This window comes from Epinephelus moara, chromosome 20, assembly GCF_006386435.1.
Source record: "Epinephelus moara isolate mb chromosome 20, YSFRI_EMoa_1.0, whole genome shotgun sequence".
In the NCBI taxonomy this organism is placed as follows: Eukaryota; Metazoa; Chordata; class Actinopteri; order Perciformes; family Serranidae; genus Epinephelus; species Epinephelus moara.
The window spans coordinates 37,403,797-37,416,549 of record NC_065525.1 but is presented as its reverse complement, the minus strand read 5'-3'; the positions used below and the strand labels follow the sequence as shown (position 1 = coordinate 37,416,549).

Genomic DNA, 12,753 nt, shown 5'->3' with positions numbered 1-12,753 from the left:
TTTTGCATTAAAACTACTCTGAAAAGTACAATTTATCCAAAAAGTTACTCAAGTAAATGTAACTGAGTAAATGTAACTAGTTACTACCCACCTCTGCAAATAATAATCTAATATTGTACATCTTATTATAAAGGATATTTTTGCTATTGATTTTACCTCTTCTTAAAATCTGTAATACTGCCCAACCTCCCAACTTTCTACTCAGTTGTAATAGTGGATTAACAGGTTGCTCGCTCTGTGTTGTGTTGTGATGTTTAGATTATAGATTTTCCCACACCCCCTGAACGCCGCCTGTGTTCAGGCACAAGCAGCGATGCACTTCAAAGGGAGGAGAGTCCCGCAGGCAGCAGCCGATGAAACACTTGTGCTTTCACTGTGTTTTCGATGATAGGGTTTGTTTTTTAGCGCCAGAGGACAAGTTCTAACTTATTTAATTTAGTTATCTAACGACTGGATTTTGCTTTTGATTCAAAACCCCAAAAAACCCGAACTTGTTGCCAGGCTTCTGAGATCATTATATATCATTTACCACCATTAAAACTTGTGTCTCTGGAGTTAAAGGTAAGATTTGACACGTATGTTCTCTGCTGTTCTCAGCTACTAACACTAGCCTGGAGCAATTGTTGCAAATATTGACTTAACATTTGCTTGATTATGCAGCATCATTTAACAGACCTCAACCTGTGCTTTGCAGCTGCTTCCAGGAGCTTAGTTAAGCAGAGGAAAGGTGGAAAAGTAATTTTTTTTAGGGATCAGATGCTTCATGTTGTTTAATTTATTCTAACTCACATGCTGTCATTGTAATTGTGTCAGATGCCCTCATGTAGGGGTTCAGTTTAATGGAAAGTCACACAATACTGTGTAACTGTAGAGTCCCACAGCAGCCTGAAGCACGTCTGACAGTTCATTGTGAGCATCATGACTGTGTAGTTTTAAAGGTAGAAACTCTATCTACAGGGAGACAGCAGCCATGTGGGTCCTGTCATCAGTTCATCCATAGCTGAGGACAGATATGGACGGGGGTGGCTGCCTCCAATTAGACTACCTCTCTTGTCCCATGACACTTTTTCCGATCCTTTTAGGCAACATCTGTCTGCCATCTATCACACTACCTGCTTCGGTGTCTTTCCAGAGAAGATACTGCACCACCTACTTACCCTTTGATACACTAATTAATTGTGCACACGTCAGCAGGGAGTAGGATTCGCTTTGACATGATGGAAAGTGGTTTTCTTGAGTTGACACGCTGCCCAGACTTAGTTACAGGTTAATTTGCAGACATAAAAAATTGATTTTGCACGCAATAATTAGGACGTGTTACTGATGTGCAGCTCCGCTCAGGAAACTACTTGCTTCTCTTTATATCCTGTTATTGTTAATATAGATTTAATATTATGGCTAATACTTTATTGCACCTAAAGGCAGGTAGTGGACGTTTTGTCATGATAGTAACATGCATTGTTTTTGTGTCTGTCCACACGAATGTGCTTAACGTGACTGCAACAAAGAAAGCGGAGTAAAAAGCTGCACAACAATCATTCACGTGGCTTTAATCAGTCTAATTTTCTTCTGCCTGCATGTTGATTAAGCTCCTGTGATGTCACATGTTCTGTGTAACTATTTTGGAAGCTCACATTGTAGCCGTAGTGGCTTAAAAATGTCAGCAAAGTGCATGTTGTGCATTTGTTTTTACCTTCCCAGATGGGAAACAACGAGGCAGGTTTTGACATCCATCAAGGGCAATGCAACAGGTTTAACAGTTGTAAATCCTCAGAGAGAGCCGGAAATGGACTCGTGTGCTGACCTGACGCTGCCATATTACCTCATGCATGATATTGTTCCAGTGATATTACGTGCATGTTACTTTTGTGTTATTTTCACAGGTCATGAGTCACAGTGTAATAGCCTACCTGTAAAAACATTTGCAAAAGTTCATAGAAGTGTCACTGGGATTTCTTACTCACAAATGACAATCCCTTCTCTTATCCCTCTCTTTTTAACGTCACAAACATGGGATACCCGTGGCGCTTTACACTGTCTCAGAGCAAGAAGTAGGACTGTTGCACAATCAAAAGCCATAGTCTGCATTAGTGACCTATAAACATAACAGGTGGTTCAGATAACCACATATGTGGTTCTGAGAACTCACTGCCGGTGAGTTCTCAGTAGAAACATGCTGAGGGAAGTATAGTATTTTCCAGATTGTAATCTGATGGTGTTTTGGATTAAATGTATTTTTCTGCAATGCTTGAACGCCATCTGGTACAGTAGCAGATGTTTATGTACTGGATGCAAAGCAAGAGTTTATTTTTTTCATTTCTGCATTAAGAGTACTGAAATAAAGATGTCCAAACTCTTAAATGTCCTTTTTTGGCAGCCCTCACCCATTTGCTACTGGGTCAGTAAGCTTTAGAGTGTCCACGTCTTGTATTTTTCATGACGGATGAGTACTTAACAAGGCTCCTCCTGTAGAGGGCAAGGCTTACTTACAGTCATACTATCTCCAGGACTTATGTCACTTCTTCCACTGCAGGTATGGACACACATGCAGTGCAGCAGAGAGAGCTCCTGTCTGCAGCCGGTAGCTAGCCATGCCTAGCGAGGTGTCTTATGCTGCTGGACTCCTTCTCTCTACCTGAATCGTGGTCATAACCTCCAGGACTTTCCAGGACTTTGAAGTCCTCCTCGGCCCTCTCTGAACTTGACCATGGGGGAAAGGCGTGCACACTCTTTTCACATGACGTGCCACGTACAACGCGACTATGGCAGCAGGATGGGGAGCTCCTTCATAAGTTGCAGACCTAACGGATACGCCAGCACGAGCCTCAGCCTCAGCCTGGACCAGGAGATGGACGCGGCCTCCATCGGCACTACAACTACCAGCTCTGCCCTACGGGCTCCTGCGCCCGACAGGAGCCACTACTCTCCTGTTTCACTGGAACTAGACCCCACAGCGGTGAATAATGGATCAGGCATTCCCTGCTGTCCGCCAGCAGACACAATGAAGCCAGCGCGGCAGACCATACGCAGCCAGCCCTCCATCACCTCTGGCCCTCCGCCTCTCCCTCGTTCGAGCTGGCTGCATCATCATCAAAAGGATTTCCAGAGCCCGTACATCAAGACTAGCATGCAGGGGGATGTTTACAACTTCCTAGAGAGACCTGCTGGATTGAAATGCTTCCTCTACCACTTCCTCGTGTGAGTACCTGTCTGGTTCTGTGTGTACTGACTTCAGCACAGACTGCAGGTCAGTTTGGCAGCAGTGCTGAATGAGTAGAGATAGTTACAGGTGACCATAGAGATGGACAAGCATGTGTTAGTCTCAAAAGACAGACTTATGGTAAATAAACATTGTTAGGAGTGCTTACAGAAAACAATCTCCCTTAACACAATGCAAAATTAAGTCTTTAGCATTCAATTAATAGAAGAACAAAAGCCTTCATGAGGTGTATCTGAAACTTTGGGAAACTTAATAAACCTAATCACAATACACCTTTATTACAAGCTGTTACAAATTCAGTTAACAGTCTAGTTGAGGGTCTGACTTCAGGCCTGTGTGGTGTCTCCGGTCCCTCTCTCGTTAATTACATCTAGTGCTGCTCCCTCCAGTATTAAGTTCTGGTTCCCAGTAACACAAGGAGAGGTGTGTGTGGCCTGCTGGCTGTCTGCGGTTGTTTTAAGATAAACCAAGAGAAAGAGGTCAGCGTGATCTGGTCAACCAATCTGGTCTATTTCGCTCTGTCTTCCAGTCAACAAATCAGCCACCTCATGCATGAAACATGGCGCTTCCTCCTTGATGCTGCTAACTTGACCTGCCAGGAGAACTCTCTGACCTACAGTATAAAACACAGCTACATGAATCACTTTATTAACTGTGACTTAGGAACACTCTCCTCTCCTTTGATGGTGCTAATGTGCTTAGACTGATAAAATCGGAGTGTTTTAGCTTGTGTAATGACTGGAAAAGACCATGCTGAAGAATTTGGATTGTCACACACATAAGTTTTGGTGTATACTGTCTTGTATTGACACCCTAATTTGGTTTCCATCTTTCATGTAACTCCATTCAAATATCCTGGAAACTAAGTCGGACATGTGGTGTAAATTAGGTAGAGGAAATAATACAAAAATCCATGGTAAAAACATAAAAACTTGCAAGCATCCTACAGATTAATTCATATGCACATAAGCCTGTGCTAGTTTCGACCTCAAATGCACAGAATTCCAATATGTTCAGCACATTATATTCAAAGTGTAAAATTTCCCCTTTGTATCCAGCTAACATGATGTGACTAAAGGATCTTCCATGATCTCTAAAGTATCCCACATTTTAGTCCCAGACGACATGGTAAGCCCTGAGCCCATGGATTTAGACCAGATTAGATGAAAATGTGAATGATAATAATAGAAGTTCAATTGAAAGGCATTTACTCAACTCTTCTGTGCTCAGCTGAATCACACATTGAGTCAAATAAACAGATATTTTTTCACAAAAGGTGGGGCTAATTTGGATTCCCTGTTTGCGTGCAAATATGGATGTTCCAAAGTTTGCGTATTAAGGCTTTTTTTTTTTTGCTCCTCTGTCGCCACAGAGCACTATATCTTTTTCTTTAATTGTCCTCAAACAGGAGATGTAGTTTGGGTACAGTTAAAAGCATCCTGATCAGCGTGTTACCCACACACTTTGAAAGAGTGTTAGGAGGATTAGTTGCTGCCGCTGCTATAGTTACACGTGCATCCTGACCTGGGGCATTAATTGGCTAAAAGGCATCTGCAGTATTCTATGTTGTGTCTTAAGTAGAGCAGGGCCCAGGACGAGTAAACCAGAACGCAGTGCAATTAAAAGAAATGGTGCCCTGAGTGCTAAAGGACTCCCACACATTGGGTTTGGTTCCTTATTAAGCTCACACTGTAATGAGTGTTTTTAAGGACGTAGGTTTTGTTTTGCGTGTCCAGCACTCATCTTGTTCAAGATAATACATGTATGTTTTTTAATATGATATGAAAAATTCAAAGTGAGTACGTTTACATGGACAGTTTAATTCTCTTTTCATTCGGAATGAAAGTTCTCTCCTATTAAAAGTGATCTTGTAAACACTTAATTTGGAATGAAATTGGCCAATGCGATTGAAAATTCAATCCGATGTAAGGGGCTGGAATATTCTGTTTCTACTTCCGAATGAAAGAATTTCTCGCACTTGTATACTAGGGTTGGGTCGGTTCTTGGTAATACCAATTCGGTTCGGTACTCCGACCGGACCGCATACGTCATTTTACAGCCTGTGTCTGCCTCTTCGCCAAGCGCACAGCGAGCAGGAGAGAGAGGGGGTTGGGGTTGGGGCGGGGACTGAGCTAGGGGATGCGAGTGCGCATGCGCCGAGGCCTCTACTGTAGCCTGGAGTTTGTTTAACAGTGACGGGGAGTCGATAATGGCGGACAGTTTAGTCTCGAAGAAATCAAAGAATGCACCACTATGGCAACACTTTGGCTTTGAGCCAGACGAAGGAGGCAACCCTTGTTTGCACTGATTGAGTAAGCTGCAAAATTTATTTGTAAGGAATAAAAGAAANGACCTTCTACCTCCCTTCTCCTCCTCAACAGACGAAGCATTAGCAGAACAAGGTTGCTGTCGTACTGCTGCTTCAAGAATATAAGCAAAACAAGCCCGAAAAAGTCACTAAGAAGCTCGTCGTCAAGCATCTTGTTATCCGGAGCGAGGACTGCAGTGTTTTCTTCCGGTAAACGTAAACACGTAACATCCGCCCCGAAAAGAGGAGCAGCTTCAGTAGTGTGGAATAAACTGTGGCGTCCTGAATGTTTTATGAACAGCCCTGGACTTCTCACACTCTTTTAGTGACTTGCCGAACTCATTCAGCGGCTCCTCTGGCAGCAGCACAGCGTCTCTCCCTGTCCTCTCTCGATGTGCGCACACGTCATCGAGTGATTTTGTCATAAACATTTGGTAATGTCAACCTACATGACGCTCGCGGCTCGACAAAGAACTCCATATATGTGAATGTGCGATAGATCTGGTATCATAACAGCCTGTCACAGGTTACAGCGTGATGATTAGAGGAGAAATGGCAGAGCATAAAGGTCCAGGTGGAAAAAAGCTCCTCAATCATTTAGGATTTTGCTAAAAGAAGGAAATCACCTGTTGATTTATATATATATAGATCCCAGGGGACATTTTGTATTGGGGAACTGTTTAAATGTGTAATTTGTGTATCTGGCGTCCTTTTACATACAGGAGCACCTCCACTGTGGGCAAATGTGTGTAAAAAAACCTGCACATTTTCTCAAAAATTTTAATTCAGGATGAACCTTAAACCATCAAAGCTTCTAACTTTTGGGTCATGACTCAGCTGTTAAGCAGCTCTGGCAAAGAATAACCATGAGTGTGTGGTTTGCTATGCAACTTCTGGCAGCAACCTCAATGCCTGCACCTTCTAAAAGGTCCTGTTACTCCCAAATCATCCATTATCCAAACACATTCATCCCCCTCTACAGTGCTTTTGCTCAGTTGCCTTCAAATTACCTAATCATTTAAGCATAGGCGTAATGTTTAGTCATTAAAATTGGCAGGTACGCCTACCACTTTTCAGCTCTGTCTGTGTGAAATTGTGCTTGAAGAGAAGGAGAGTTAGTCTGTCTCATTAAGACGTCGCCTTTGTCAGTCAAAGATGAATGGAAACACTGCGGAGATTCCCCGTTGTCCTGTGTGTATGTGTGTTTTGTGTGCCCTGCCTTGATGATAATCTGCTCCAGCAGTAATTGGGACTCTAATGTTCTCCCCTCACAGAGGAGAGAGAACCCGAGCCTGTCCTTCATTTAATATTAAACCCTTCTGACTGATCCCCGCTGACACTCCTTTAAGTAACTCTTACTTGTCGATGGCTATCGCTGGTGGCCATCTATTCTCCTGGCCTCTTTAGAGATTGGCAATGGAGAGGGGAGGCATAAAGGGCCGTATGCAGCCCTCACGACAGCCCTAATAGGTCGGCTCTAATAGGCCTGCTCTACATTAGGATGACACCCACGCAGACAAACAACACACACACGCACAGGTGGCTGCTCAATTCATCACTGCCTTTATCGTGCTGAGGCCCGGTTAAGCAACATTTCCACAACAGCCAGCAATTTAGCACACACAAACAGAGCACATGTTTGCATGCAGACACAGGCATGCATCTACCACAACACACACACGCACTCACAGATGCTTCACAGATGTGCAAATGTGGTTGGATTGCAGAATATAGTGCAGCAAAATACATGAACATATTGGCTCACATATATAGGTCTGAAAATGCACTCATCAACACTCCATCTGGCTGTTTCAGAACATCTGTCCAATCAACAGGTAGAGTAGTGGGATAACACACCGATCTATGGGGAGACATTTGACTCTCATTAATGCTTGCACAATATACACACGTGTGTTGATGTACATACATCCTTTAAATCACCCTTTTCTGTAACAGTTGATGGATTTGACCAGTTTGTTTTGTTCCTGAAAGCTGATATAAATCCCACTGATTTTAGACAAGAGGCTTTTATTTCTTTGTGAAATATTTCTGTGAGTGAGCGTGAGTTTGCAATGGAAAGAAAGAATTCCTTCATTAGCCCCTCAAGCTGGGGCGCCGAAAAGTGGGGAAAAGGAGAAGGATTCTAGGGGCCCATGATTAAGAGGGGCCCAGCGAGGCCCCAAATAAAATTATAATACTGACAAAAAATAATATGACACTAAGTTATTAACTAACTTATAATCACAAATATATTTTATGTACTGGTAACAATAACTTAATTTGTTTTGGAAACATTAACGCCCCCCCCCTCTATTTACGTAAAATGGTTCAGTCCGACTGGATCAGCTGCAGTGCGCCTGTAATTTGTCACAGACAGCTGGTAAGGAGGCGGAGACAGCAATATGCCTCAAAAATCAGGTAGCCAAAAACAGAAAGAAAGGAAGCTAAGAGAGGAGAAAGAAGCAAAGGGTCGACAGCTAGTATGTCACCCAGTATTTCAAAAAGCAAGGTGGGTTTGTTAGTGGTTCATGTGGTGGAAAGTTATGGAATATTAAGACCAGGGACAAAGTTAATATTCAGAAGAAGGTGATCATTTTAATTAGGGATGAGCAAGCAAACAACTTTTTTTTTTTTTTTTTTTTTTTTTTGGAAAACTAACTAATAACTTACAAATTATGGCGAAAAGGTAGTTTCTTGCAACCCTAGAATTAAGATAAAAATATTCACAAATGAAAAAACCCTTCTGGTTGCTGATAAGTAGTGTTTAACTTTTGATTTAACACTAAAAATTAAAACCCTCGGCGCGCACGGCAGGAAAATTATTTTACATCAATAAAATCTATTTTATCATTATTTTGAGTCACATTGTTGAAAGAATTTAGTCGTCTGTGTTCAAGCAGGATAACAGGTCTCCATTCATTGCACGTCGGGCTTTCTATTTCCTTTTCGGAGATGGTGTTGTGTTCAAGGTCCCCCCTAAAAACGGGAGAGAAAAAAAAGGCCGAATATTCGATTTTTTTTTTTTCACAACCGAATCCCGTGCCATCGAACGAAGCTTCGAAGCTTTGAATTTTTTGGGTCAGCCCTATAACGTACACTCTACAGAGCCAGGTCCAGGATCCTCTTCAAGTTTGTCAGGGAGGAGTGTGGAAGTGGAGGAAGAGATTGTTCTTTTTTCACAAATGTGGGACTGATAGTCAAAAATACCATCAAAATGCATCGTTTTATGTAAAATAGCATCAAAAATTTTCGGCGGCCTGCCGGCCAGCTGTGCTCAGGCCCCAGTAAAAATTCTTTTCATGGGGCCCAAAATCCCTGGCAGCGCCCCTGCCCTCAAGGGTAAATTCAGTTTTTCATTCTGTCGCCATTTTTCCCCACGGGCTGAGCTACAGCCGCCCAATAGCTTTGACTACATATGCAATTGACCTTTCGCTAAGCCCCGCCCCTTTGTGATGGTCCAACAAGCTGTCGCAGTAAGCATGGAGCCCACACTGTAAATAACTGCACTCCCTGAAGAAATATTATCATATTTTGGAAAGCTGAAAGAGTGATTCCAGAGAGAAGCAGACAGAGGGGTCTACAGTCTGTGTTTGAAGGATATATCCAGGATGTCAAACTGACTCAGCAGCAACAACAGGTTAAAAAGACAAAGATAGTTAGAAGCTAAAGCCGAACTATAGGCTACAGATCACAGTGTAAAAGTGAACCACCACATCACTGCTGATCGCCACACAAGACAATGAATATAAAGGGAAACTTTGCTGATATTGAACCAGCTGTGTGGCATCACAGTGTGTGCAGATGAACAGTGTTTGGCTTCGCTTCTTCTGGACCTCCACCACCAGATATGCAGGGATCTCTGGGGGAAGTCGAACAACGTTCATCTGCACACACTGTGATGACACACAGCTGGTTGAATATTAGCAAAGTTTCCTGCTTCCCTTCACTGGTTCCTGTACAGCAGGGTAGGTCTTTGTTTCACTGTTATAATCATTAAAAAGCAAAAGCAGCATGTGTATACATTCAGTAGGCTATATCTTCAGTAGCTAGCTAGCTAACCCTACACTTTAAAGGGTTAGAGTTTGGTTTTTGAACAGGGAAGAAATGTATATCTTTTTCCAACCTCTCCAGGTAACAAGTATCATTAATACTCGACAAACATTTAGATCCAAATGCACAAAACCAGCCTGAAAATGAAGGAAATCTGAAATGATTGCATTAGAGTCAATGGAGCACAACTGTGTTGTTGTCGGACCCTGGTCTGAGCCGGCCTGATGCTACGTTTTGGTAGGCCAGTCTGCCAGACCTGCCCAATATTTCATGGACAGATTGTTCATGAGCCAAAGTGGCAAGTCTGTGAATCCATTTGAAAGTTAAGTGCCTTTTTTCAATAGGCCACTCCCATGAATGCATAAACACACTTTACTTTACTTTACCTCATGTAAAATTTCAGTCTCACAGGGCAAAAACTGTGGCCACCAAAGGGTGGGGAAACATTTTTGGACCGACCAACCGACAGAGTGAGCTATGGAGCTGGTTGTTGCAGCGAAAAAATAATTTGAAACCCAAACAGATGATTTTTTTTCATGTGGATTTACATTAACTTTGCACAATGAGAACTCCAGTTGTTTGGCAGAGGGCAAAAAAAATCTGCATTTATTGTTTTATTTTTCACATTTTGTTTACTTTGTTATAAAATAAGTGCTATAAAAAGCAATCATGAATATTGAATAAAGTATTCATAGCATAAAACTAATTAGAAAATAAATTATTCAATGAAATTTAAGTAGACACTATTGCAGTTGCAGTTGCAGACACTATTTAGGGGTCGTCAGGGACCATGTTCTTTCCTCTTGATGCTGAAAAATAATTAATAAATGATATTAATAATACTTAACAAAAGGAATAAACAATATTAAATGTCATGCTTGTCCAACCACAGAGTACACACACCAAAACACTAAATATACACACACATGCCACGCTAATGACGACAGAGTAAGTCAGAGAGTGTAGAAATCCCTTGGACTGAGGACAGCATATGAGAAGAGTACCCGAAAAGAGTCTTATGCAATGGCATGCAGACTCACCAGCAGCACACAGACAACCTGGGGCAATGATCCCCTTCACGTTTGGGCCACTCCCTCTGAGTCGTTTACATAACCAAAGGGAACGAACATGTACATCCTCATGATTCCTAAATGCCCTTCTCACTCAGGCTGCAAGCAGATTACAAACATACATCTTGGTCTTCTTATCCACCGAATCTAAGAGTTCAGTTTCTTACCGCAGCTGAAACAGACAGAAATTGAGCTAAAACAGTAGCTGAGTGAGGGATAAACTTACAGACTATTAAAAAAGAGTAGCGTTAGTGTTTTCATTTTGCAGTGGCTGTAATCAAAATATTATCTCATAAAGGTCATCTCTACTGTAACGTCATTATACCACAACCAGTTTGCAGTGGAAGAAGAATTGCACCTGTTTATCCTCGTGAAAATGCAGCTGGACAGATGTTGTCTGGCATACTTGGTTCTGTTGTGTGTTTTTATATCTGGACAGATTATTGAAATGGCTATAGTGAATCCCCTGCATCTATGTGGAAAGGGCAGAAAGGAAACCTCTTGTTGGATATCTGCTTACAAGAGATTACTGACTGGATGAAGTGAACTGTATGGGTCACATCCATTTCTCCGTAGCAAGTTATGTACACTGGGAAATATTTCATAATGCTATTTAATTTTTTGGTTTAAAATGTTGGCCCCAAAATTTGTTCAACATCGAGACTCTTTCTCTTTTGACTTACTTACTTACTTAGGCCTTAAAATTCCCTAAGGAACATAGGCCATTGACGAAACTCCTCCATCCTCTTCGGTCTTGTGCCCTCTTAGTCAGTTGTCGCCATGACAGCCCTTCCGCCTTCATCTCCTCCTCTGTGGTTCTTCTCCAGGTGGCTTCAGGTCTCCCTTGCTTCCTCTTCCCTTGCAGGTTCCATGTTAGTGCGTGTTTTATAATGGAGGTGTTTGGTCTTCTGAGTGTGTGGCCTGTCCAATTCCATTTTCTCCTTTTGATTTGGCTCTGCAACAGTTCTTGCTTAGTGAGATCCCACAGGTTCACATTTGAGATGATGTTGGGCCAGTAGATTCCAAGGAGGCGTTGGAGGCAGCGGTTAAAGAATGTCTGGAGTTTGTTGCAGATGTTGGTGGTCATCTTCTAGGTTTCTGATCCGTAGAGTAGGGTGGATTTGACATTTGAGTTGAAGATTTGCAGTTTAGTCTTGAGTGATATGTTTTTTGCTTTCCAGATTTTATTTAAAATGTTGAATATTGTCCTTGTTTTTCCTATTCTGGCCATGACATCTTCATCCGTTCCCCCATCCACAGTAATTATGCTTCCAAGGTATGTAAGACTGGCTACCTCCTCTAACTGATTTTGATCCATGATTATTGGAGAGTTGTTCTTGTTGTTGATGCGCACTACCTTGGTTTTTGATGAGTTGATTTTGAGTCCGAGTGAAGCAGCAGATATCTCTAGATTGCGTGATTTTTCCTGCATCTGTTGGTAGGTATGTGTTGGTAGGTATGTGCTCTTTTGATTGATAGAGTTAATGAGCCCTATTTAGATGGTCTAAAACGCAAAGCGCCAGGCGTGCGGCACATGGGTGTGTCCCAGTCACTTGCTATTTAGACAGCGCGTTTTCAGACTGTGCGCCATGGCGGAGAGTCTAAAAGGGTTGGACTTACTCTGTGAATTAGTCATGGGTGTGTTTTGGGCGTATCATTCAATAAGCCAATCAGAGTGTCACCTCTCATTCCCTTTAAAAGAGGCGCGTATGGAGCGCATGGCGGAGAGCTAGTTAGATGGCGGACCTACCAACTGGAAAGAGTGAGCGTTTTACAGCTGAGGAGATGGATCGTGTGGGAGGTGAAGGCCCGTCAGAACCAGATCTACGGGGACAGGCACCCAAGCTCCCCGAGGTAAAGCAGGCGTGGGATCACTAATATAAGAAAGGTCTTACTAAATATCTGTGGAATATTATTCAAACTTGTTTTCATCATAAAACAGAGCACAGCTGTCAGGACTGCCGCGGAGCTCCCCAAGGTGCTGATCCTGCAGCTAGGACCTGTTCAGCGTTTTCTCCCCCACCCACGTTTGTCAATTGTTTTCACATGTTTCCTAGAGCTGTGTTCTGCCTCTTATTTGCATGTGTGTCCTCTCTACACTCAGA

General features: G+C 42.5%; 1 protein-coding gene across 1 annotated transcript in view; it reads left to right on the top strand.

The window, feature by feature from the left end:
• The first annotated feature begins 332 nt into the window (after nucleotides 1-332).
• kcnq1.2 (potassium voltage-gated channel, KQT-like subfamily, member 1.2) overlaps nucleotides 333-12,753 on the top strand; it is a 275,768-nt gene continuing 263,347 nt past the window's right edge. Inside the window, exons 1-2 of the mRNA XM_050073644.1 lie at nucleotides 333-561; nucleotides 2,534-3,198. Coding sequence (XP_049929601.1) covers nucleotides 2,708-3,198 — 491 coding nt within the window. The 5' untranslated portion in view covers nucleotides 333-561; nucleotides 2,534-2,707. The remainder of the gene's footprint in view (nucleotides 562-2,533; nucleotides 3,199-12,753) is intronic.